This window comes from Salmo salar, chromosome 20, assembly GCF_965601325.2.
Source record: "Salmo salar chromosome 20, fSalSal1, whole genome shotgun sequence".
In the NCBI taxonomy this organism is placed as follows: Eukaryota; Metazoa; Chordata; class Actinopteri; order Salmoniformes; family Salmonidae; genus Salmo; species Salmo salar.
The window spans coordinates 76,832,177-76,859,983 of NC_138310.1; the positions used below are offsets into that span (position 1 = coordinate 76,832,177).

General features: G+C 41.5%; 1 protein-coding gene across 6 annotated transcripts in view; it reads right to left on the bottom strand.

Moving 5' to 3' along the window:
• slc36a4 (solute carrier family 36 member 4) overlaps positions 1-27,807 on the bottom strand; it is a 261,847-nt gene that overhangs the window by 189,140 nt on the left and 44,900 nt on the right. For all 6 annotated transcript variants that reach the window (XM_014163300.3, XM_014163299.3, XM_014163297.3 and 3 more), the window contains exon 12: positions 2,350-2,519. In XM_014163300.3, the coding sequence (XP_014018775.1) occupies positions 2,350-2,519 (170 nt within the window). The remainder of the gene's footprint in view (positions 1-2,349; positions 2,520-27,807) is intronic.

Below are 27,807 nucleotides of genomic sequence, written 5' to 3' on the forward strand. Positions count from 1 at the left end.
TCTCCCTGGGGTATCCCACTAGAACACCCCGTACGTACAGACACACACACACACCATAAAAGTCTTTGAAGAGTGCAACTCAGGCACAGTGAGATAATTGAAAGCACCATGACAACCAGCCATTCTGCAGTCAATCTTCTGCTAGTTCATTCATTCAACATCTGGGGGCTGCCTGTCTGCATAGGGAAAAATATGTAAAAGTCTCATGATTCATGATTTTCAGCCAAAGAGATTAATTCCAGGTCCGATCAACTGAGACCACTCTCACATTGTAAATCAGACAGAGGACACAGACTAGATTCTCAGATATTTCTCACAGCCCAGCTACATGGATACACAAGCAGTTGTGCTACCCACAAACCCCAGAGAAATAATCTCCCTTGGGATAGTTTGTAGCAAATGTATAAAAGGCTAGGATCGTCCCACTCACTCACAGCTGTTAAACACCATCAGTACACCGTAGATACAATGTAAGTACTCACAGGTCAGATAAACAAGCAGTCAGTCATTCAGTTCACCATATACACACACACACACGCACACACACACACACACACACACACACGCACACGCACACACACACATATATATATATACACGTATATATACACAGTTGAAGTCGGAAGTTTACATACACCTTAGCCAAATACATTTAAAGTATGTTTTTCACAATTCCTGACATTTAACCCTAGTACAAATTCCCTGTCTTAGGTCAGCTAGGATCACCACTTTATTTTAAGAATGTGAAATGTCAGAATAATAGCAGAGAGAAAGATTTATTTAATATTTTGTTTCTTTCACAACATTCAAAAGTGGGTCAGAAGTTTACATACACTCAATTTGTATTCGGTAGCATTGCCTTTAAATTGTTTAACTTGGGTCAATCGTTTCAGGTAGCCTTCCACACGCTTCCCACAATAAGTTGGGTGAATTTTGGCCCATTCCTCCTGACAGAGCTGGTGTAACTGAGTCAGGTTTGTAGGCCTCCTTGCTCGCACACGCTTTTTCAGTTCTGCCGACAGATTTTCTACAGGATTGAGGTCAGGGCTTTGTGATGGCCATTCCAATACCTTGACTTTGTTGTCATTAAGCCATTTTGCCACAACTTTGGAAGTATGCTTGGGGTCATTGTCCATTTGGAAGACCCATTTGCGACCAAGCTTTAACTTTCTGACTGATGTCTTGAGATGTTGCTTCAATATATCCACATCATTTTCCTGCCTCATGATGCCATCTATTTTGTGAAGTGCACCAGTCCCTCCTGCAGCAAAGCATCCCCACAACATGATACTGCCAGCCCTCGTGCTTCACGGTTGGGATGATGTTCTTCAGCTTGCAAGCCTCCCCCTTTTTCCTCCAAACATAACGATGGTCATTATGGCCAAACAGTTCTATTTTTGTTTCATCAGACCAGAGGACATTTCTCCAAAAAGTATGATCTTTGTCCCCATGTGCAGTTGCAAACCGTAGTCTGGCTTTTTTATGGCGGTTTTGGAGCAGTGGCTTCTTCCTTGCTGAGCAGCCTTTCAGGTTATGTCGATATAGTACTTGTTTTACAGTGGATATAGATACTTCTCTACATGTTTCCTCCAGCATCTTCACAAGGTCCTTTGCTGCTGTTCTGGGATTGATTTTCACTTTTCGCACCAAAGTACGTTCATCTCTAGGAGACAGAACGCGTCTCCTTCCTGAGAGGTATGACGGCTGCATGGTCCCATGGTGTTTATACTTGCGTACTATTGTTTGTACAGATGAATGTGGTACCTTCATGCGTTTGGGAATTGCTCCCAAGGATGAATCAGACTTGTGGAGGTCTACAATTCTTTTCTGCAGTCTTGGCTGATTTCTTTTGATTTTACCATGATATCAAGCAACAACAAAAAAGCCACTGAGTTTGAAGGTAGGCCTTGAAATACATCCACAGGTACACCTCTAATAGACTCAAATTATGTCAATTAGCCTATCAGAAGCATCTAAAGCCATGACATCATTTTCTGGAATTTTCCAAGCTTTTTAAAGGCACAGTCAACTTAGTGTATGTACACTTCTGACCCACTGGAATTGTGATACAGGTAAAATAACCTGTCTGTAAACTATTGTTGGAAAAATTCCTTGTGTCATGCACAAAGTAGATGTCCTAACCGACTTCCCAAAACTATAGTTTGTTAAAAAGTAATTTGTGGAGTGGTTGAAAAGCGAGTTTTAAAGACTCCAACCTAAGTGTATGCAAACTTCCGACTTCAACTGTGTGTGTGTGTGTGTGTGTGTGTGTGTGATGTATGTATGTATGTAGGCATGTATATAGGCATGTATATATATATATATATATGACAGAGAGAAGGTACTCACAGGTGAGGCAGACAAGCAGGCCTCTGAGGATCATCTCACAGGGAGCCCTCCAACTCTTCCTTAGCCTCGCTTGGACCGGGGGAATCATGATCTCCGCCGGGACGAAGAACTGGATGGCAAAGCTGACAAACACTCCGAAGGAGTACAGGATCTTCACCATCTGATTGGTCCTGCAGAGAGAAACACACACAGGGGAGATAAGTGTGAGAACTGCTTTGAACCAGTGGATTTGAAACAGAGCCTGGTGTGTTTGGAATAGAGGCCCAGCCATGTTTTGACCACAGTCTCAGCTGTATTTATTCTACAGGTCCAGGTGTGTTTGGAATAGAGGCCCAGCCATGTTTTGACCACAGTCTCAGCTGTATTTATTCTACAGGTCCAGGTGTGTTTGGAATAGAGGCCCAGCCATGTTTTGACCACAGTCTCAGCTGTATTTATTCTACAGGTCCAGGTGTGTTTGGAATACAGGCCCAGCCATGTTTTGACCACAGTCTCAGCTGAATTTATTCTACAGGTCCTGGTGTGTTTGGAATAGAGGCCCAGCCATGTTTTGACCACAGTCTCAGCTGTATTTATTCTACAGGTCCAGGTGTGTTTGGAATAGAGGCCCAGCCATGTTTTGACCACAGTCTCAGCTGTATTTATTCTACAGGTCCAGGTGTGTTTGGAATACAGGCCCAGCCATGTTTTGACCACAGTCTCAGCTGAATTTATTCTACAGGTCCTGGTGTGTTTGGAATAGAAACCCAGACATGTTTTGACCACAGTCTCAGCTGTATTTATTCTACAGGTCCAGGTGTGTTTGGAATAGAGGTCCAGCCATGTTTTGACCACAGTCTCAGTTCTGTTTATTCTACAGGTCCAGGTGTGTTTAGAAGAGGCCCTGCCATGTTTTGACCACAGTCACAGCTGTATTTATTCTACAGTTCCAGGTGTGTTTGGAATAGAGGCCTTGCCATGTTTTGACTACAGTCTCAACTGTATTTAGTCTACAGGTCCAGGTGTGTTTTCAGTTCATCCCCATGGGGCCTTACTGTACAGTAACAGGCAGAGGTGTGTATAACCACAGGGGCCAATGACAATGTTTGGTCTAAAGCACAGGAGGCTCCTGAGGGGAGGACAGTTCATAATATTGGCTGGAATGGAGTGAATTGAAGGTTATCATTCACATGGAAACCATTCATTTTTTTCATTCCAGTCATTACAATGAACCTGTCCTCCCCACCGGCTGCCTGTGGTCTAAGTATGTTTAATAACAAGGGCCAGGGACAGTGTTTGGTCTAAAGTGTGTTTAATAACAGGGGCCAGGGACCGTGTTTGGTCTAAAGTGTGTTTAATAACAGGGGCCAGGGACAGTGTTTGGTCTAAAGTGTGTTTAATAACAGGGGCCAGGGACAGTGTTTGGTCTAAAGTGTGTTTAATAACAGGGGCCAGGGACAGTGTTTGGTCTAAAGTGTGTTTAATAACAGGGGCCAGGGACAGTGTTTGGTCTAAAGTGTGTTTAATAACAAGGGCCAGGGACAGTGTTTGGTCTAAAGTGTGTTTAATAACAGGGGCCAGGGACAGTGTTTGGTCTAAAGTATGTTTAATAACAGGGGCCAGGGACAGTGTTTGGTCTAAAGTGTGTTTAATAACAGGGGCCAGGGACAGTGTTTGGTCTAAAGTGTGTTTAATAACAAGGGCCAGGGACAGTGTTTGGTCTAAAGTGTGTTTAATAACAGGGGCCAGGGACAGTGTTTGGTCTAAAGTGTGTTTAATAACAGGGGCCAGGGACAGTGTTTGGCCTAAAGTGTGTTTAATAACAAGGGCCAGGGACAGTGTTTGGTCTAAAGTGTGTTTAATAACAGGGGCCAGGGACAGTGTTTGGTCTAAAGTGTGTTTAATAACAGGGGCCAGGGACAGTGTTTGGTCTAAAGTGTGTTTAATAACAAGGGCCAGGGACAGTGTTTGGTCTAAAGTGTGTTTAATAACAGGGGCCAGGGACAGTGTTTGGTCTAAAGTGTGTTTAATAACAAGGGCCAGGGACAGTGTTTGGTCTAAAGTGTGTTTAATAACAGGGGCCAGGGACAGTGTTTGGTCTAAAGTGTGTTTAATAACAGGGGCCAGGGACAGTGTTTGGTCTAAAGTGTGTTTAATAACAGGGGCCAGGGACAGTGTTTGGTCTAAAGTGTGTTTAATAACAGGGGCCAGGGACAGTGTTTGGTCTAAAGTGTGTTTAATAACAGGGGCCAGGGACAGTGTTTGGTCTAAAGTGTGTTTAATAACAGGGGCCAGGGACAGTGTTTGGTCTAAAGTGTGTTTAATAACAGGGGCCAGGGACAGTGTTTGGTCTAAAGTGTGTTTAATAACAGGGGCCAGGGACAGTGTTTGGTCTAAAGTGTGTTTAATAACAGGGGCCAGGGACAGTGTTTGGTCTAAAGTGTGTTTAATAACAGGGGCCAGGGACAGTGTTTGGTCTAAAGTGTGTTTAATAACAGGGGTCAGGGACAGTGTTTGGCCTAAAGGTAGAGAAAGTGTGTTGCAAAAGGAATGTCATATGTGTGTTGAAGCAAGTATGGTTGATGCACTGGCAGGCTGGTGAGATGAGGTCACACACACACACACACACACACACACCACCCCCAGAGGAATAAATCTGTGTGTGGTGTGATTAATCATGGGTCCACTCTGTGGTTTCCTGTGAGTGAAGCAGGAGATTATGGGTTACGGCCACCTCAGGCAACCCTGACACCTTACGCTAAATCTCCCAGGTTACTACCAGCCATACACAGACAAGGAAGTCATCCAATCCAAACACTTTAATCCATGCACCCTGCCTTGCCTCGCAGCCAGGCCCACGCTAACAGATATCAAGAGGCACCTGCAACCCACGTTGTATGTTCCCCAGCACAACACTAGCAACTTAAGAAGGTGTGTGCGAGTGTGTGTGTGCGTTTGTCAGACCGGCGTCCAAATACGTGTATCTGGTATTTAAAATTACTTTGTGTATTTGAGAATTTTCTTACACACAGACATTACATTACATTACATTTAAGTCATTTAGCAGACGCTCTTATCCAGAGCGACTTACAAAATGGTGCATTCACCTTATGATAACCAGTGGAACAACCACTTTACAATAGTGCATCTAAATCTTTTAAGGGGGGGGTTAGAAGGATTACTTTATCCTATCCTAGGTATTCCTTAAAGAGGTGGGGTTTCAGGTGTCTCCGGAAGGTAGTGATTGACTCCCCTGTCCTGGCGTCGTGAGGGAGCTTGTTCCACCATTGGGGTGCCAGAGCAGCGAACAGTTTTGACTGGGCTGAGCGGGAACTGTGCTTCCTCAGAGGTAGGGGGGCCAGCAGGCCAGTGGTGGATGAACGCAGTGCCCTTGTTTGGGTGTAGGGCCTGATCAGAGCCTGAAGGTATGGAGGTGCCGTTCCCTTCACAGCTCCGTAGGCAATCACCATGGTCTTGTAGCGGATGCGAGCTTCAACTGGAAGCCAGTGGAGAGAGCGGAGGAGCGGGGTGACGTGAGAGAACTTGGGAAGGTTGAACACCAGACGGGCTGCGGCGTTCTGGATGAGTTGTAGGGGTTTAATGGCACAGGCAGGGAGCCCAGCCAACAGCGAGTTGCAGTAATCCAGACGGGAGATGACAAGTGCCTGGATTAGGACCTGCGCCGCTTCCTGTGTGAGGCAGGGTCGTACTCTGCGAATGTTGTAGAGCATGAACCTACAGGATCGGGTCACCGCCTTGATGTTAGTGGAGAACGACAGGGTGTTGTCCAGGATCACGCCAAGGTTCTTAGCACTCTGGGAGGAGGACACAATGGAGTTGTCAACCGTGATGGCGAGATCATGGAACGGGCAGTCCTTCCCCGGGACGAAGAGCAGCTCCGTCTTGCCGAGGTTCAGCTTGAGGTGGTGATCCGTCATCCACACTGATATGTCTGCCAGACATGCAGAGATGCGATTCAGACGAAAACAAGTACTTTTATTTGAGTATTTGAATGGTTATATGGAAAATACAAATAGTCTGAAGGGGGAAAAAAATCAAAAACGACAGGATTTTCAAACACTTACACTACCGTTCAAAAGTTTGGGGTCACTTAGAAATGTCCTTGTTTTTGAAAGAAAAGCTCATTTTTGGTCCATTAAAATAACATCAAATTGATCAGAAATACAGTGTAGACATTGTTAATGTTGTAAATGACTATTGTAGCTGAAAACGGCAGATTTTATATGGAATATCTACATAGGCTTTCAGAGGCCCATTATCAGCAACCATCTCTCCTGTGTTCCAATGGCATGTTGTGTTAGCTAATCCAAGTTTCTCATTTTAAAAGGCTAATTTATCATTAGAAAACCCTTTTGCAATTATGTTAGCACAGCTGAAAACTGTTGTTCTGATTAAAGAAGCAATAAAACTGGCCTTCTTTAAACTAGATGAGTATCTGGAGCATCAGCATTTGTGGGTTCGATTACAGGCTCAAAATGGCCAGAAACAAAAACATATTTTGAAACTCGCCAGTGTACTCTTGTTCTGAGAAATGAAGGCTATTCCATGCAAGAAACTGCCAAGAAACTGAAGATCTCGTACAACGCTGTGTACAGAACAGCGCAAACTGGCTCTAACCAGAATAGAAAGAGGAGTGGGAGGCCCCGGTGCACAACTGAGCAAGGGGACAAGTACATTAGTGTCCAGTTTGAGAAACAAGACGCCTTACAAGTCCTCAACTGGCAGCTTAATTAAATAGTATCCGCAAAACACCAGTCTCAACATCAACAGTGAAGAGGCGACTCTGGGATGCTGGACTTCTAGGCAGAGTTGCAAAGAAAAAGCCATATCTCAGACTCAAAAATAAAAGATTAAGATGGGCAAAAGAACACAGACACTGGACAGAGGAAGATTGGAAATAAGTGTTACAGACAGACGAATCTAAGTTTGAGGTGTTCGGATCACAAAGAAGAACATTCGTGAGACGCAGAAAAAATGTAAAGATGCTGGAGGAGTGCTTGATGCCATTTGTCAAGCATGGTGGGGGCAATGTGATGGTCTGGGGGTGCTTTGGTGGTGGTAAAGTGGGAGATTTGTACAGGGTAAAAGGGATCTTGAAGAAGGAAGGCTATCATTTTGCAAAGCCATGCCATTCCCTGTGGACGGCGCTTAATTGGAGCCAATTTCCTCCTGCAACAGGACAATGACCCAAAGCACAGCTCCAAACTATGCAAGAACGATTTAGGGAAGAAGCAGTCAGCTGGTATTCTGTCTATAATGGAGTGGCCAGCACAGTCACCGGATCTCAACCCTATTGAGCTGTTGTGGGAGCAGCTTGACTGTATGGGACATAAGAAGTGCCCATCAAGCCAATCCAACTTGTGGGAGGTGCTTCAGCAAGCATGGGATGAAATCTCTTCAGATTACCTCAACAAATTGACAACTGGAATGCCAAAGATCTGCAAGGCTGTAATTGCTGCAAATGGATAATTCTTTGACGAAAGCAAAGTTTGAAGGACGCAATTATTATTTCAATTAAAAATCATAATTTATAACCTTGTCAACGTCTTGACTATTCATTTTACAACTCATTTCATGTATGTTTTCATGGAAAACAAGGACATTTCTAAGTGACCCCAATCTTTTGAACAGTAGTGTATTTAAAATACTTTTTTCAAATACCTGGGTTAAATGTATGGGAGTGCATTTGAGTATTTAAAATACTTTCCAAGTGTATTTCCAAATACATAAAAATATTCAACTAGCTGAACACTTACTTGTATGAATGTATTTGAAAGTAAATTAGATATTTGAAATCTCATCTGTGTGTGACAGGTGCTGGGAGCGTTTGTATGATGAGACTGGAGACTTGCAAAGGCACTCACAATGGTTTGATATTCTGGCATTGTTTTGCATTTTAAATCACAAACATAAAACGCCAACCGAACACACGATTTCTGTAAAAAAAAATAAGAAAATGAATAGCAGCACTATAAAAAAGAGACATCTGCATTAAGCCATAAACAAATTATATGCATATGAAAAATGCATCTAAATATATTAACAAGATATAGTCCCAAAATTGAACATTATAGGGTCATTGACAGACGAAGCTCTCTAGTCTACTGTATATCCTGCAGTGGCATAACTCTTCCTGGCTGGCTGTGGAGTAGAGTAGGAACTAAGAATACAGTGGGCTCTGCTTCCCCAGTCAAGAACAACCACTTGTCATGGCCAGAGGGAAAAAAGCAGATCAAGCAGCTGGAAAACTTGAATAGTTTTCTCCTGGAGGTAGTGTAACGATCACTGAGCTTATAAATGAACGGTGACGACGCGCCTGTGAGCCATCGCCACGTCAGGACATTTTCCTCCATTTCTCCCCACACAAATTGACTAAATTGTTTGGTCTACGTACTGTCTTATTAAAATACCATTTTCCACCACCATGCTAGGGTGGTTAATGCTACTCCTGTACATTGTGTACAGCATTCAGACACAGGTAAACAACAGACTGGTGCAACCTGATTGGCTGAACACTGTACACAACGTAGCACAAGCTACTGGGTTTTATTAACCTGTTAGGGCTAGGGGGCAGCATTGACACGGCTGGATAAAAAACATACCCGATTTAATCTGGTTACCACTCCTACTCAGTAACTAGAATATGCATATACTTATTACATATGGATAGAAAACACCCTAAATTTTCTAAAACTGTTTGAATGGTGTCTGTGAGTATAACAGAACTCAAATGGCAGGTCAAAACCTGAGAGATTCCTTTACAGGAAGTGGCCTGTCTGACCATTTGTTGAACTTCTTTTCCATCTCTATCATTTACTAAGGATCTCTGCTCTAACGTGACACTTCCCACGTCGTCCATAGGCGCTCAGAGCCCGGGAAAAAACAGAATGTCGTCATTCCAGCCCCAGGCTGAAACACATTATCGCCTTTCTCAAGTGGCCGATCAAGAGACACTAGCTTATGCGCGTGACCCCGACCGCCCCCGCCTTTGGGATTTTTTCCTCTGTTTGCCGAAAAGGAGATTCCCTGTCGGAATATTATCGCTTTTCTACGAGAAAAATGTCGTAAAAATTGATTTTAAACAGCGGTTGACATGCTTCGAAGTACGGTAATGGAATACTTAGAATTTTATTGTCACGAATTGCGCCAAGCGCGTGACACTTCTTTACTATTTCGGATAGTGTCTGGAACGCACGAACAAAATGCCGCTATTCGGATATAACGATGGATTATTTTGGACCAAACCAACATTTGTTATTGAAGTAGCTGTCCTGGGTGTGTATTCTGACGAAGACAACAAAAGGTAATGACATTTTTATAATAGTAAATATGATTATGGTGAGTGCTAAACTTGCCGGGTGTCTAAATAGCGAGTCCGTGATGCCTGGGCTATGTACTTAGAATATTGCAAAATGTGCTTTCACCAAAAAGCTATTTTAAAATCGGACATATCGAGTGCATAGAGGAGGTCTGTATCTATAATTCTTAAAATAATTGTTCTGCTTTTTGTGAACGTTTATCGTGAGTAATTTAGTAAAATGTTAGCGAATTCCCCGGAAGTTTGCGGGGGGTATGCTAGTTCTGAACGTCACATGCTAATGTAAAAAGCTGGTTTTTGATATAAATATGAACTTGATTGAACAAAACATGCATGTATTGTATAACATAATGTCCTAGGGTTGTCATCTGATGAAGATCATCAAAGGTGAGTGCTGCATTTAGCTGTCTTCTGGGTTTTGGTGACATTATATGCTGGCTTGAAAAATGGGTGTCTGATTATTTCTGGCTTGGTACTCTGCTGACATAATCTAATGTTTTGCTTTCGTTGTAAAGCCTTTTTGAAATCGGACAGTGTGGTTAGATTAACGAGAGTCTTATCTTTAAATGGCTGTAAAATAGTCATATGTTTGAGAAATTGAAGTAATAGGATTTTTAAGGTTTTGAAAATCGCGCCACAGGATAGCAGTGGCTGTTACGTAGGTGGGACGAATTCGTCCCGCCTAGCCTAGAGAGGTTAAAGACAGTTTTGCACATTTTCCCAGTTTTTTACTTGGCTGCACTCCATTAAAGCTAGTTAAGGAGGAAACCAATGCCTTTGCAGCCTGAATGAAATATGTTTTATATACTCGCTGGTTGGTTAGGATAGAATGGAAAATATGGCGCTGTACAACGTGATGGTCAGGAGTAGGCTACAGTATTGGGCTATTTAGCTAAAGAATCCCTGTGCTGTGCGAGCACGCGGGAGACCGGGGTTCAATTCCCCGACAGGGAGGAAGGAGTAGGCTGTCCTTTTAGATAAGAATTTTTTCTCAACTGATTTGGCTAGTTAAATAAAGGTTACACTAAGAGCATAACATTGCTACACCCTAATTCTAGTCTAGTCAACACCCAAACAGAGATTAAGTTAAAATAAAAATCTCATTGACTTATCAAGACCAGTCCCCATGCTTGTCTCAGAGCAGCACGAAAAGGTGCTAAAATAGTTGTAGGCTATTGCTTCAAATCCTATTGCTTCTAACTTCAATATGCTCTTTAAATAAATAAGACCTACACCACTTTTAACAGCACATTACTCAACAGTAGTGAGACTCATGTCGCCTACGGTATGATAAAAAAATATGACGTGTGTCACGTCCTGACCAGTAAAACGGGTTATTTGTAGTTTGGTCAGGGTGTGGCAGGGGGTTTGTTTTGTGTGTTTAGGTGTTTTTGGTTTATGTTCTATGTTATCTATTTTTATGTGTTTATATCTAGTTTTCTATTTCTGTGTTGGGTTTTTTGCAATGACCTCCAATTAGAGGCAGCTGATTCTAAATTAAAACCAAAAGCCGCCTCATGGGTCAACCCCGTCGAACCTGCATCTGTAGCAATGCATTTTGCACTTCGGGAGCCCTCATCCAAAGTATCAAAATACAGAGAGCATTTGGTAATGGGCTATTATAATACTATTATAGTACTGTACATGGTGTCCAGGTTAGGATAACCTAAACATTGATTTATTAAAGAAGATCAGAAAAATGTTTGGTACTTATTTATTTTGATCGAAAGCCATGAATGAGTGAGTCATTCAGCTTTATGTAGGTGCCGGTGTATATGACTGTGCCATCAACTTGATAATATATAAGAATATTTTGGAGGTTATTTTGATTTTTTAAAATCTGAATAAAGGCCAAAATAATATTTGTAAAGGCCAAAACATTTATTTCTGTTTTTAGAGGGAGAGAAACGCTGGGCTAGTTGTGTGCCGCCCATAAAGGCCAAAATATAGCCCTGCTAATGGCGCTGTACAACGTGACCATGAGTATTTTCCAGTAAGCAACAACTTGTTCCCCTTCATTAGACAACTTTGTTCCAATATTTCTGATATTTATTCCCATAATAATTCATTATGGATCCATAACTAAATAAACGTCGGCATTTTGAAAGAGTATTTTTATTAACGAAAGCATAAAGATGCTGATGAAGAAATACAGTACATGCTTTTACATTTGGATAATAATTCATTTTGAAGATATAAGCCACCTGCATTTGTTTGTTAGGCTATAGCAGAACAGCGTAACGGTCCGGGCAGCCCTTGCTGTGCCTGGTGAGCAGTTGGTCAAGTTCTGTTGTCAGAAGAGGAATGGAAATGTCAGGGTGAACCGACGACCTGATGAACCAGCAAAGTATGTCAACTCTGCCTGTTGGAGGTGGAGTTCCAGAGCTCACAGGTGTGCCTGGCATGGATTGTGACTCCATCTCATTCCTAGCACTCCTCAACACCTGAATCTCAACCAATGCCGCCTGGCTCTGAACAAATGCATCAGCTGTCGCCTGTATCTCTGCTCTCAGATGTTTCTCTTTCTGCTGGTCTGCCTTCAATGGCCCGATCTCAGTCTTCAAAGTTTGAATCTGATCCATGTGCACAGATGAGCAGAATGGTACCACCCTAGGCCCCCATCCATTACAGTGGCCTATGAGAGAAACGGTAGATCAATTAAGAATTAAAAGCGACTCCAACACACAAATGCTGCGTACACATCAAGCAAAACTAACCACTTTCTTGGCAACCATGCGTTCTCTCGGTTCGGCCCATTGTCCAGTCCTTTGTCCACTGATCTCCACGGATGATTTTCAGTATGGTTGTATGCTCTGCAAAAATACATTCTAGTTTTTAATAGAAAAAACATTTTTTATATTGTGTATTTAACCTTTATTTAATTATCGATTTTATTACACAGTATGCCTACACATTGATGGGCTATATACATTTTTTTTTTTAAGAAAATGCACAAACCAAAATACCTTTAGTTTTGCTGATCCTCTCAGCTCCGGCTCATTTCAAGTCCTCTCGTGGTTACGGTCCTAACCCTGGAACGGGTAGCACCATAGAAAGAAGCTGGCTTGATGAAAATGATGTCCATTTCATCTGTTCTCTTTGGTCGCAATGTAATTTGTTTTAGATAACACAGTTACCATTCAAAAACTAGCTGTTTAAGGGGGGAGTTTGGGGCAGGGTGAGGAGTCCTGGAAAGGTGTGACTTTCAAACATACAGTAGCCGGGCTATAAAGAGTCTATTGTCCTGCCACTAGCTGTCCATCACTACTGTACATAAAAACACAGCATCTTGTTTACATTCTTTATTATAACCACAATGTTACACATAATTTGTATCTACCTTTCCAATTACTTTAAAAGTTTGGGGATTTAAAAATGTGTGCTTTTCATGTCATTTTTCGTTAAATCCAGTTCGGATTAAAGTATAACTGTTGAATGACGCCTTTAGTGAGAAGTCTAATGCTTTAATATTTAATAATAACTTTAGTGAGAGGTCTAATGCTTTAATATTGAATAATATCTGCCCTCCCAATTCATATCTAATGGGCATTTTTCACGCCATTATTAGTTACATAGTTTTAGTTTGAACGTGCAGACTGGCACTAAGAACAGCGGGAACGTTTCCCTAGTCAGCACCATTATTAGTGCAATGCCCCTTAAAGTGTTGCTCTTGTTATTTAGAATGATTTATTTCTGTTTTTAGAGGGAGAGAAACCAAAAACCTACAGTCATCTCATGGGTCGTCCAGTCGAGGACGGCACAGGTATTGAACCAGCATCTGTATCAACACAGTTTGTCTTAGACCGTTGTGCCACTCAGGCGCTGTACAACGTGACCGGTCAGGAGTGGCCTACAGTACTACAGCAAGAGCAAAATAATCCTAACAAAATAAAATAATAAAAACCTTAGTGTAACAAGCCTTCCCTGTAGCTCAGTTGGTAGAGCATGGTGTTTGCAACACCAGGGTTGTGGGTTCGATTCCCACGGGGGGCCAGCACAGAAAAGAATGTATGAAATTGTATGAAATGTATGCATTCACTACTGTAAGTCGCTCTGGATAAGAGCGTCTGCTAAATGACAAATGTAAATGTAACAACAGTGTTAGTAAGTAATACTGAAGTCGTGCACAATTATCAGTTTCTATTTAGGTTTATGTCGCCTATTCATTGTCAGTTAGAGACACAGTAGGACCCAAAAGCATAATCAGTGCTCCAACTCCACCTTGAGCAGGTCTGGGGAAATAAAGTATTACCGTACTAAACCACAAATTACCTCTATGTCCCGCAGCATAATCGCAAAACTTTTAGTGGAGCGACCACTGAAGGTAAGAGGGAGGTTATAAATTGCTATTGGCCATGTAGCTAAGTTCATTATATTATTTTAGGCTGTCTGGCATTAGTGCGTAAGCCTAAACTTGGGCCTAAATGTACGCCCACCAAATAGCCTATGCGCCAATCGCCAAATGCTTTTGGGAATGGGCAGAAAAAGTTAACGTCTATCTATCCATGGAGCCAAAGAGGACAATGTCGGAGTTTAATTCAATAAGAGAAAAACTGTGAAATGGAGAGGTGACGATAAAGGATGGGCCAGAACAGTAACGTTCGGGAAAGATTTGGTGAAAGAGAATGATAGCAGTGCTGGGCTGTTACAATTCGACAGTCACAACATTTTTGGGTCGTCTTCACAGCTTTCTATTTCCATACAACCGGTCAAACTGATGTCATTTGGAAATTTTGCCTTCTCTCCAGGTGCCTAAACATCTTTTCTCCTGGTCAGTCAGTCTCCCGCTCCCTCTCCCCTTTCCCTCGCTCTCCCTCGTCCCCCTGTCCAGCTCTCTCTCTCCCCCCTTTCCCCCTCTCTCTCTCCCCCCTCTCTCTCTCCTCTGCAGGGATTAGCCCCCTGCCAAGCCACAGAGGGACTCTATTGGAAATTATTCATCGAGGTTATCACACGGCAAAGACTTTCCGCACACTACCAGAGGGAAAGCCAAGAAAAACATTCTCCTACTGTAGTTCTGATATCAGACAAAGCCCACTGGCAGCAACCCGGCGGAAGGGAAGAAGGGACAGGGAGAATAGGCCATTAGGGAAAGAGAGGAGGCAATAGAGCCAATTACAGACCCATTGAGGAAGGAAATTGAGGAAGGAAAGTGGAGACCTGGGAGGAGAGTTAATGCTGGGTGCTGAGCTGTGAGGGAAAGGTTAGGTGAATGAGACACAATGAAAGAGAGAGCGAGAGAAAGGGAGGGAGAACAAGAACTGGTAATAGTGTACGTCCCTACTAGCCAGGAGCCCGAGAGGATGGAGAATAGCAACTCATAGTATGAGTGTACAGGGAGCGGAGGAGAACACTGCAAACAACTCTTCAATATGAGACAAGATGGAGAGAGGAGGAAGGGGAGAGGTAATATCACCTCTTACAGGCAGAGGAGGACCACTACATTGGCCAGAAACAGAGAGAAACTCATGGTATCCACCAGATTGAGGGCAGAAGCTCATCATTTCTGCGTGGGGGAATAGACACAAGCAACAGAACCACTCTAACCGGCAGTTGCACGCTCCACTGTGTTTCTCCAGTGGGCGCCACTGAAAAGCCTCTCCATCTTGGCTCATGCAAGCAATGGCAGCTAGTTATCTGGGGCCTGCAGATATGATGCATGCACTAAATTTCCACTTCCCTATTCCAATAGTGAAAACAAATGTGTCTGCTGCCCTTGGCCCCCAGGCTCTCTGAATAGACTATTTCCACTTCATAAAAAAATATTTTGAATTAATGTGGAAAATTTATTGGATTTGCAAAAAGTAATTAAAGTATGGGAATTTATTTTTTTCACCAAACTTTTAACATAAATCCAATGACATGACTGACATTTTATGTTGATTTGACATTTGTTGACAACTTCAACCAAAATGTAAAATCAAAGTAGATGTTGAAATGAGGTCTGTGCCCAGTGGGTAGTCTATTACCACTTCCTCCCCCTCTCTAAACTCAGATCAAATTCGTCTTGCCAGTGAAAATGGAGAAACAAATACTCAGGGCATCTTGGGGGGTATGAGCTTTTTTTGCAAATATGCCGTTTTCCCGAAAGCTGTCGCAAGTTCACGCCAAGGAGATGTGTGAGGGTGAGTGTACTTGGATGCTAGTGTGTGTGTGTGTGTGTGTGTGGGTGGTCTGGCTGGCAGGCACTTGATGGAGCTGCGTTGATCAAACATGAGGGATAATGAAATGTGCAGTCATCAATCACCTGAAAGACAAAATGCTAGCCTCCCTCTGTCTCATTACATTTGGGCCTGCCCTATTCATTAAATGAGACCCAAACAACTTTGGCAATTAAAGCACATTTGTACTTTCTCACTCCCAGAGTGAAAAACCTCACCATGGCTTTACCATAGCATACCTCGTCTTGTCATATCACACTGGGCCGACAGAGATCCTTGCTACGCAGTCAGCATTTATCATGGTTGGGAGCAGGTGGTCAGACAGACAACTTTGAGATGATTTTTATTCATTTTTGTCCCGTAGATCATTTGGAAACGGTTGTCTTTCTGATTTGTATGCTTTAGCCTACCTATTATATTAAAAACACATCTTTGTCACATCATTTTTTATTTATTCAACCTTTATTTAACCAGGAAGGGCTCAGTGAGATTTGAAATCTCTTTTCAAGAGCGTCCTGGCCAAGATAGGCAGGACCAAGTCATTACACAATTACAGACAGACAACATGAAAAAATACAAGTAATCTAGCAAAAACCATAGAATTTACAAGAGTATAACAAAATCATAAAACAGCAAATTAAAAACATTGATAGGTCAGGGAATCAGCCTCAAAATCATTGATTTAAAAACACCAAATCGGGACAAGTTCTTCCATGTTATTCACACACACTCAGAATTCTCTGCTTCAAGTTAAGTAGCCTACCTTTCCTCTCCTAGTTGGGTGTGTGAGATGAAGTGCGCCCAATATATGTGGTCTCAAAATAATAGCGTAGGCAAGCATGGGCGGAGCATCACGGAGCAGTTATCTTTCCAAGGAAATTAAATATGATTAGACCAAAGTTTACTACAGTGTCTGTAAATAAATATTGCCAAAGGAAAGAAGAGGGCACTTAACCAACGCGAGTCGAGGTGCAATCAAAAAACATTTATCATCAATGAAAAGGAAAAGGAGCAATGTAGGTTAGGTTACCATTGTGAGTGAGCGTTGTGCCTTTCATTTGCAATAAATATTGATTACCCATTTATTTGTCTCTGCCTGCAAGTCGTCCTCCTAAAAGGTAGGCTATATCCTACAGTGGTTCTTCCTTTGAAAGTTGTGTCATACTGCAGCACAACTTGCGGGGTGCTGCGGAATGGTATGGCACGTTGAAGTGCATGATGTCATAGTACTTTACTGTCAGCTATTGTTACCATTAATGCTAGTTGGACCACCAGAGTGCATCTTTGAGAAGCTAAGTTGTTGAAACGACATGGAGTTGTAGGCCTAAGAGTCCAGTTTACTGTAGCAGTTTTAGCATAACTTACTTATTGGCAAAAAGGCCTACTTCAATATACCAATCAATCATTAATTCATGGATGTTATCACACAGCATACAAGTCATCCATGTCTTTAAATACAGTCAAGCATTTTAGTTATAAAACAAAATAAAAAAGGGAGCACTGAATAATTAAAAAATGAATAAACCACAACATGTCAGCTAAAGCGATTGAATTTACGAATGCATTTTTGACTGTTTTAAATGTTGGCTGTACGAGAGACTTTAAAACATTTTTTGTTAGAACAGACTATATGGGATTGATTACAATTTGTTTGGAAATTATTATTGAATTTGATGTGCTGTTTCTACTGTTGGAAATGTAGATTAATTAAAATGATTGATATTATGGTGTTTCTATTCCATGAAAAAAGGAAAATGCATTTTACAGTAGCCTATGTAGGCCTCAGGGTTTCCGTTAAGAAAATATGCTGCTGTACAACATGACAGGTCGAGAGCAGGCCTAGGCTACTAAGCGACTGCGAGTGAAGAGCAAAATAATCGTAACATTTCCACGCCCTAATTGTAGGCTAACCAATACCCAAATAACAAAGATTTGGGGAAAATAAAAACCTGATTAATTTATCAAGACCAGTCCCCATGCTTGTCTCAAAGCAGCGCAAAACGGTGCATGTAGCTCAAGAGAATGTGCAAGTGTCCGCTCTCATCATTCCAGCTGCTTCAAGTTACTAATTTTATATGTATATTCTACTTCGAAGAATCTCAAATATAAATATATTTTGATTTGTTTAACACTTTTTTGGTTACTACATGATTCCATGTGTCATTTCATTGTTTTTGTCTTCACTATTATTCCACAATGTAGAAAATTGTAAAAAATAAAGAAAAACCCTGGAATGAGTAGGTGTACTGTACAGTGGATCCTCCTTTAAAAGTTGCAGCACCTTGCGAGCTGCTGCAGCATTCTATGGCACGTTATTTAATTGTCAGCGTTTCTTTTACGTTAATGCAAGTTAGTGCTAGTTTGACCACCAGAGGGCAACTTTGAGAAGCATTTGATAGTCTCACATATTGGCATTACTAGAGAATTTAAAACCTTTTTTGTAATAACATAGTACATGGGATTGATTTTAAGAAATGTGGCTTAATTAACTTGATTAATATTATGGTGTTTCTATTCCGAGAAAAACGAAAAATGAAACCCACAGAGTTTCCATTAGGATGGAATGGAAAATATTGAGCTGTACAATGTGGCGGTCAGGAGTAGGCTACAGCATAAGAAGATTGGAGAATTCTAAATTAATATCTAAGGGGAATAACATTTCTACACCCTAATTATAGTGTAACCAATACTAATTTCGCCCATGGTAGGCCTACAGTATATCCAAAAATATTTTTTTCAATGACGTGACTCTCTGCCAATAATTACATATAGAGGATTGGAGGACACTATATTAATATCTAAGGGGCATTTTCCGTTAGATATTCTCAGATATCCTCGCAGATCCTAAGGGGCTTTTATTTAACTCTAAATTAATTAATAACAATAATAGCTTTTAAAAAAAATTATGATATTTTGAAGATTTCATTTTCATTTAACCTAGAGTGAGTGAGAAAAAGGCAATTATTGAACATGGGGTAAGACATTCTCACTAATTTGTAAATAAAAACCAGACTGGTATTTAGAATTATTTATTTCTGGGAGAAACCTATATTGATTATTTAGCAAACATCACTTACTTATATTCATTCAACACCTATCTTAAGAATATAATTGAACATTTTCGTTTCTCCATGCTTGTCTCTGATGAGCGCAAAATGGAGCTGAAATAGACGTCCACAGCGGGAAGGCATGCATGCATGCATATATATACAGAAATGTTTTGGTTATCGTGGAAAACATGTACTGTATTTCTTCACCAGCATCATTATATATGTGTGTATATATATATATATATATATATATATATATATATATATATATATATATATATATATATATATATATATATATATATATATATATATATATATGTGTGTGTGTGTGTATATATATATATATACATACACACACACACATACATATATATATATAATGATGCTGGTGAAGAAATACAGTACATGTTTTCCATGATAACCAAAACATTTCTGTATTAAAGACTATCAGAAAGAATGTTGGTACTTATTTTTTTTAATCCAAATTCATGAATGAGTGAGTCACTCAGATTTTATGTAGGTGCCGCCTATATGACTGTCATCAACTTCATAATATAACAATATTTGAGGTTATTTTGTTTTCTAAAAAACGAAAGAGGGCAAATGTAATTTGAAAAAAAGCCAAAATAATATTTGTGGAGGCCTAAACCTTTATTTCAGTTATTTGAGGGAGAGAAACGTTGGGCCAATTGTGCACCTCCCATGAAGGCCAAAAGCCCTGCTAATAGCCATAATGTCGCTATACAACGTGACCGTGTGTTTGAAAGAGTATTTTCCAGTAAGCAACAATTTCTTTACCTTCATTAGACAACTTTATTCCAATATTTCTGTAATTCACTGATATTTATTCCCAAAGTAATTCATTATGGATCCATAACTAAATAAACATCAGCATTTTGAAAGAGTATTTATATCATTATTTTATTAACGAAAACAAAGATGAAGAAATACTGTACTGCTGTTTTGAGTTAGAAATGTAACACTTCAGAGTACTTAAGCATTGAATACATTGCAGGTAGGGGGACGTTCAAACCTACAGTAGCCGGGTTATAAAGAGTCTATTGTCCTGTTAATTGGGCTACAAGTGTTTGAAAGTGTACTCCCGGTCGGGAGTACAGTACTGGGCTATTTAGCTAAAGAATCCCCGTGTCCTGCGGGAGACCGGGGTTCAATTACCGACAGGGAGGAAGAAGTAGGCTGTCCTTGTAAATAATAATTTGTTCTAAACTGACTTGCCTAGTTACACAAGCATTCCGCTACACTCGCAATAACATCTGCTAAATATGTGTATGTGACCAACAAAATCTGATTTTAAAGTTCAGTAGCCATACGTGCAAGAACTGGTGCGTGTGTGGTCTCAATTAAATGGAGTAGGATATAGCCCAGGGGTTCCCAAACTATTTTGTCCCATGACCACAGTTTGATATCTGAAAAGTCTCGCGACCCCAACCATGTGTAATTAACAGCCGATATTTGGCTTTAATGCAGACAAGAGCACTAATTCATAGCTTCACACAGATGATATGAACTGGTGAAGGGTACCATGATTTGTATGGTGCTTTCAAGACAACTGGGGAAAATAAGAGAAATCATGACGTCAGATATCTTCAGGTCGGAAAGTCGGAGCTCTAGAAAAAGACCAGAGTTCCCAAGTTGGATTTCCGAGTTAGATGACTGTTTAAAACGATTTTTCCCAGTCGAAGCTCATTTTTCCCCCCCGACTTCAGTTGTCTTGAATGCTCTGAAGTCGGAGATTTCCGACTTCCAAGTTCCCGGCTGTTTTAAACGTGGCATTTATGCTCAGAGAGAGGCAGCAGGGTATTCCCTTTGAGCCATAAACCAAAACTCCTCCGTTGTGACCCGTGAATGCCTTCGGTCACATGACACTTCAATTCGCAGTTAAATTTCAATTACCGGCATCAGGATCACAGTCAAACAGATTGGGTAGTAGTTCCCAAAGTTCTCTTCCAAGCGTTGGAGGTGAGCAGTCATCACTGGACCTACTCACTGCCACAGTCATACTCTGGACCTAGTTTTTGCCCCATGGAATAAATGTTGTGGATCTTAATGTTTTTCCCCATAATCCTGGACTATCAGACCACCATCGCAACAAATAATCTGCTCAGACCCCAACCAAGTAGCATCAAAAGCCGTGCTATAAATTCTCAGACAACCCAAAGACTCCTTGATGCCCTTCCAGACACCCTCTGCCAACCCAAGGACGTCAGAACACAAAAATAATTTAACCACCTAACTGAGGAACTGCAATTAACCTTGCGCAATACCCTAGATGCAGTTGCACCCCTAAAAACAAAAAACATTTATCATAAGAAACTAGCTCCCTGGTATACAGAAAATACACGAGCTCTGAAGCAAGCTTCCAGAAAATTGGAACGGAAATGGCGCCACACCAAACTGGAAGTCTTCCGACTAGCTTGGAAAGACAGTACCGTGCAGTATCGAAGAGCCCTCACTGCTGCTCGATCATCCTATTTTTCCAACTTAATTGAGGAAAATAAGAACAATCCAAAATTTCTTTTTGATACTGTCGTAAAGCTAACTAAAAAGCAGCATTCCCCAAGAGAGGATGGCTTTCACTTCAGCAGTAATAAATTCATGAACTTCTTTGAGGAAAAGATCATGATCATTAGAAAGCAAATTACGGACTCCTCTTTAAAGCGCCGTTGTCCTGAGTCTGCACAACTCTGCCAGGACCTAGGATCAAGGGAGATACTAAAGTGTTTTAGTACTATATCTCTTGACACAATGATGAAAATAATCATGGCCTCTAAACCGTCAAGCTGCATACTGGACCCTATTCCAACTAAACTACTGAAAGAGCTGCTTCCTGTGCGTGGCCCTCCTATGTTGAACATAATAAACGGCTTTCTATCCACCGGATGTGTACCAAACTCACTAAAAGTGGCAGTAATAAAGCCTCTCTTGAAAAAGCCAAATCTTGACCCAGAAAATATCAAACTAAAATCGGCCTATATCGAATCTTCCATTCCTCTCAAAAATGTTTGAAAAAGCTGTTGCGCAGCAACTCACTGCCTTCCTAAAGACAAACAATGTGTACGAAACGCTTCAGTCTGGTTTTAGACCCCATCATAGCACTGAGACTGCACTTGTGAAGGTGGCAAATTACCTTTTAATGGCATCAGACTGAGGCTCTGCATCTGTCCTCGTGCTCCTAGATCTTAGTGCTGCTTTTGATACCATCGATCACCACATTCTTTTGGAGAGATTGGAAACCCAAATTGGTCTACATGGACAAGTTCTGGCCTGGTTTAGATCTTATCTGTCGGGAAAGATATCAGTTTGTCTCCGAGAATGGTTTGTTCTCTGACAAATCAACTGTACATTTCGGTGTTCCTCAAGGTTCCGTTTTAGGACCACTATTGTTTTCACTATATATTTTACCTCTTGGGGGATGTCATTCGAAAACATAATGTTAAATTTCACTGCTATGCGGATGACACACAGCTGTACATTTCAATGAAACATGGTGAAGCCCCAAAATTGCCCTCGCTAGAAGCCTGTGTTTCAGACATAAGGAAGTGGATGGCTGCAAACTTTCTACTTTTAAACTCGGACAAAACTTGTTCTAGGTCCCAAGAAACAAAGAGACATTCTGTTGAATCTGACAATTAATCTTGATGGTTGTACAGTGGTCTCAAATAAAACTGAACTACGTAACATTGCAAAAATCAGAAACTTTCTGTCCAAAAATGATGCAGAAAAATATATCCATACTTTTGTTTCTTCTAGGTTGGACTACTGCAATGCTCTACTTTCCGGCTACCTGGATAAAGCACTAAATAAACTTCAGTTAGTGCTAAATATGGCTGCTAGAATTTGATCATATTACTCCAGTGCTAGCTTCCATACACTGGCTTCCTGTTAAGGCAAGGGCTGATTTCAAGGTTTTACTGCTAACCTACAAAGCATTACATGGGCTTGCTCCTACCTTTCTTTCCGATTTGGTCCTGCCGTACATACATACATACACGTACGCTACGGTCACAAGATGCAGGCCTCCTAATTGTCCCTAGAATTTCTAAGCAAACAGCTGGAGGCAGGCTTTCTCCAATAAAGCTCAATTTTTATGGAATGGTCTGCCTACCCATGTGAGAGACGCAGACTCGGTCACAACCTTTAAGTCTTTATTGAAGACTCATCTCTTCAGTAGGTCCTATGATTGAGTGTAGTCTGGCCCAGGAGTGTGAAGGTGAACGGAAAGGCTCTGGAGCAACGATCCACCCTTGCCGTCTCTGCCTGGCCGGTTCCCCTCTCTCCACTGGGATTCTCTGCCTCTAACCCTATTACAGGGGCTGAGTCACTGGCTTACTGATGTTCTTCCATACCGTCCCTAGGAGAGGTGCGTCACTTGAGTGGGTTGAGTCACTGACGTGGTCCTCCTGTCTGGGTTGGCCCCCCCCCCCCTTGGGTTGTGCCGTGGCGGAGATCTTTGTGGGCTATACTCGGCCTTGTCTCAGGATGGTAAGTTGGTGTTTGAAGGTTTCCCTCTAGTGGTGTGGGGGCTATGCTTTGGCAAAGTGGGTGGGGTTATATCCTGACTGTTTGGCCCTGTCCGGGGGTATCATCAGATGGGGCCACAGTGTCTCCTGACCCCTCCTGTCTCAGCCTCCAGTCTTTATGCTGCAGTAGTTTATGTGTCAGGGGGCTAGGGTCAGTCTGTTATATCTGGAGTATTTCTCCTGTCTTATCCGGTGTCCTGTGTGAATTTAAGTATGCTCCCTCTAATTCTCTCTTTCTCTCTCTCGGAGGACCTGAGCCCTAGGACCATGCCTCAGGACTACCTGGCATGATGACTCCTTGCTGTCCCCAGTCCATCTGGCCGTGCTGCTGCTCCAGTTTCAACTGTTCTGCCTGCGGCTATGCAACCCTGACCTGTTCACCGGACGTGCTACCTGTCCCAGACCTGCTGTTTTCAACTCTTTAGAGACAGCAGGAGCGGTAGAGATACTATCAATGATCGGCTATGAAAAGCCAACTGACATTTACTCCTGATGTGCTGACCTGTTGCACCCTCTACAACCACTGTGATTATTATTATTTGAACCTGCTGGTCATCTATGAACATTTGAACATCTTGGCCATGTTCTGTTATAATCTCCACCCGGCACAGCCAGAAGAGGACTGGCCACCCCTCATAGCCTGGTTCCTCTCTAGGTTTCTTCCTAGGTTTTGGCCTTTCTACTGAGTTTTTCCTAGCCACCGTGCTTCTACACCTACATTACTTGCCGTTTGGGGTTTTAGGCTGGGTTTCTGTACAGCACTTTGAGATATCAGCTGATGTAAGAAGGGCTATATAAATACATTTGATTTGATCACTCATGTGGGACACTTAGAGTGCAAAGGCCTGCCCACCATAGATGGAGCCACATCTGTGCAAAAGCCCACCATTCAATCCCATGGAATCTGTTTCTCGTCAATATAGCCACGTAGCACACTGAACATGCCTTGTGTCGTTTCATGCTCAGGAATCGTGAGACAGAACAATATGTGCTCGTGAATAGCACCCCCCCGACATGTATATATAACAAATGTCAATGTATGGGCATCTCGGCCCTGACAGCTAACGTCCATTTGGAGAGCATAAACAGGGGAATTTTTTTGTCGTTCAATCAGAGTTCTCTTGATTGCTAGAAATAAATATTATTTGATAAAGTGTTATTTGACAAAGGTATTGATGTGAGTTTCTGTGCCTCTGCCTCCCCACACATTGTTTTCACAATATCAATTGTGGCCAGTAATATCAAAGTCTCTGCAATAGTGTGTAGTTCCATAGCGTAGCGGGCCCAGCCATTCACCGTGGGAATTATTTAAGTGCCCCACTTTCCCATGATCTAAGGGCACTCTCTGGTTGAATTTTATCTTTTAGAATTGAATAATTGTAATTTAGATTTTTAAGGTTAACCACATTACAATGATTTTGAGATATAAAGACAATATTATAATATCCATTTTTTTTGTACATTTTTTTTTCATGACTGTAAATTCTCCCTAGACCCCATTTTCATATGAGGTCACCCCACATGGGGTCACGACCCCTAGTTTGGGAACCCCTGCTATAGCCTATGCTATATATGATTAGGCTATAGTTTACTACATTGCCTAGAAATAAATACTGATCACCAATATTTGTCAGTCTGAAAATTGTCCCACTCCTAAAAAGGTAGGCTATAAATGTAGCTGAAAAGTCTCTCCAACTCAACTCTCTTCAAACTAAGTCTAGCCTATTACTTGATATAGCCCAGTAATACCGATAGCCTAATATAAATGGGCCACATGAGAATCTCTGGTTATTTAAAACCTGTTACGGCTAGGGGTTCCGCTAGCAGAATGTTTCCACAACATCCAGTGAAATGGCAGAGCGCGAAATTCAAAATAATTATTAGAAATATTTAACTATCATACATTCACAAATGCAATACACCAAATTAAAGCTTAACTTCTTGTTAATCTAGCCACCATGTCAGATTTCAAAAAGGCTTTACGGCGAAAGCAAACCATGCGATTATCTGAGGACAGCACCCCATCAAACAAAACACATGACAATCACATTTCAACCCGCCAGGCGCGACACAATACTCAGAAATAACGATATAATTCATGCCTTACCTTTGAAGAACTTCTTCTGTTGACACTCCAATATGTCCCATAAACATCACAAGTGGTCCTTTTGTTCGATTAATTCCGTAAACATCACAAGTGGTCCTTTTGTTCGATTAATAAATGTCCATTTATTTGGCACGTTTGATTCAGAAAAACACCGTTTCCAACTCGCCCAGCATGACTACAAGTTACCTGTAAACGCTGTCCAAACATTTCAAACAACTTTCCTAATTCAACTTTAGGTATTTTAAAACGTAAATAATCGATAACATTTAAGATGGAATAAACTGTGTTCAATACCGGATAAAAACAACATGAAGCGCAGGACCTGGAGCGCACATCAAAACAGTATAGTCCACTCGGCTGGACCCTCGTTCTGAATAGCCGTACTTCTTAATTTCTCTAAAGAAAAACATCAACCCATTTCTAAAGACTGTTGACATCTAGTGGAAGCAACAGGAACTGCAACCAAGTGTCACAGAAATCTAGGTTCCCATAGAAACCCAATTGAAAACAGAGTCACCTCAAAAAAAATCCTGGATGGTTTGTTCTCAGGGTTTTGCCTGCCAAATAAGTTCTGTTATATTCACAGACATTATTTTAACAGTTTTAGAAACTTTAGAGTGTTTTCTATCCAAATCTACCATTAAATGCATATCCTAGCTTCTGGGCCTGAGTAGGAGACAGTTTACTTTGGGCATGCTTTTCATCCGGACGTGAAAATACTGCCCCCTATTTCTTAGTTTATTTTTGTGCATCTTGATATCGCCTATAGGGAGCAGAATTGCTGGGACCACGGCTGACAAGTGAGATGCGTCACATACACCTAAAATAACATTGCGGGACGGCGGTTGGGTTCGGGACCAGATATTGCGGTACCGGGTGGGTGTTAGACAGAAAGCCACCAGGAGCGGGCGGGGTGCGGCTGCAGGTGGGAGCGGGATGAATAAATCAGTTCCCTGCAGACCTCTACAGTAATACAACATGGTAACTCACCATGACATACCTCGTCTGGTCATGTTACACTGAGCTGACCTCTACAGTAATACAACATGGTAACTCACCATGACATACCTCGTCTGGTCATGTTACACTGAGCTGACCTCTACAGTAATACAACATGGTAACTGACACCCACATTTCACATAAACTCAAGCGAAGAGGACAAAAGGACATATTACAGAGACACACACACTACATCAATACTAGGCTTGGATGGTATACCGTATACCGGGGAACTTGAAAATAGCCAGGAGATGGTTTATCAATACAGTCAATACCGTACTAATTCTTTGAAGTTTTTTAATAAATGTGAATATTTGTAGCTCCTTTTTAAGTAAATACCTGCAGTCAACTTGTATAATACGTTAGCAGATTGCGTTCTTCATTTCACCCGTCACATTATTTTACATGATGAACCTTACCATTAGTCCCCAGTCATGTGGTGTTTGTTTACAAGCACACAATGAGAGACCAGCGCCTTGTGAGTCACTCACTGTGGTGTAGCATGCGCCGGTTGACCTGGTTACAGTATGGAATCACAACTTTAAGATGTTTGCCAACAAGATATCTTATTTTACTTTTACATTTTAGTCATTTAGCAGACACTCTTATCCAGAGCGACTTACAGGACCAATTAGGGTTAAGTGCCTCGCTCAAGGGCACAACGACAAATGTTTCACCTAGTCGGCTCGAGGATTCAAACCAGCAACCTTTCAGTTACTGACCCAATGCTCTTAACTGCTAGGCTACCTGTTAAGTTAACTGTCTAAAATGTGCTAAATATACTTCAATTGTGCATTTGGATTGTTAATTTAGCTTCAAATCCCCTCCTGGATCAAGAGCCTTGCTGTCTAATATAGGTTTTATGCATGCAGAAAACTGTGAGTAGCATTTTTTAGATACTTGTATAAGTTTATGAGCTGGGATGTCTGTCCTGTAAATAGTTTGTCAGAGACTGCATAACATTATCGCATTGCACTTGTTAGCATTTAGCTAGCATTCGCTATGGAATTGTACATGTAATTGTTACCTCGGATTACAGAGGCTCAGTGGGGTTTGAGAAAAGCGCCCGTTGTGTTTAGCATTACCGAATGTTGGTTGGTATGAAGGAAGGACAACGTGGATACCGCCCAAGTCTAGAGGAGACAGCATATAATACTGACACACACGCAAATCATAATTAAACATGATGTAACCACACACACACACACACACACACACTACACAGTCGAACATTGACCACAAATACACAGCACACACCCACAATAACGTCACCATACTACGG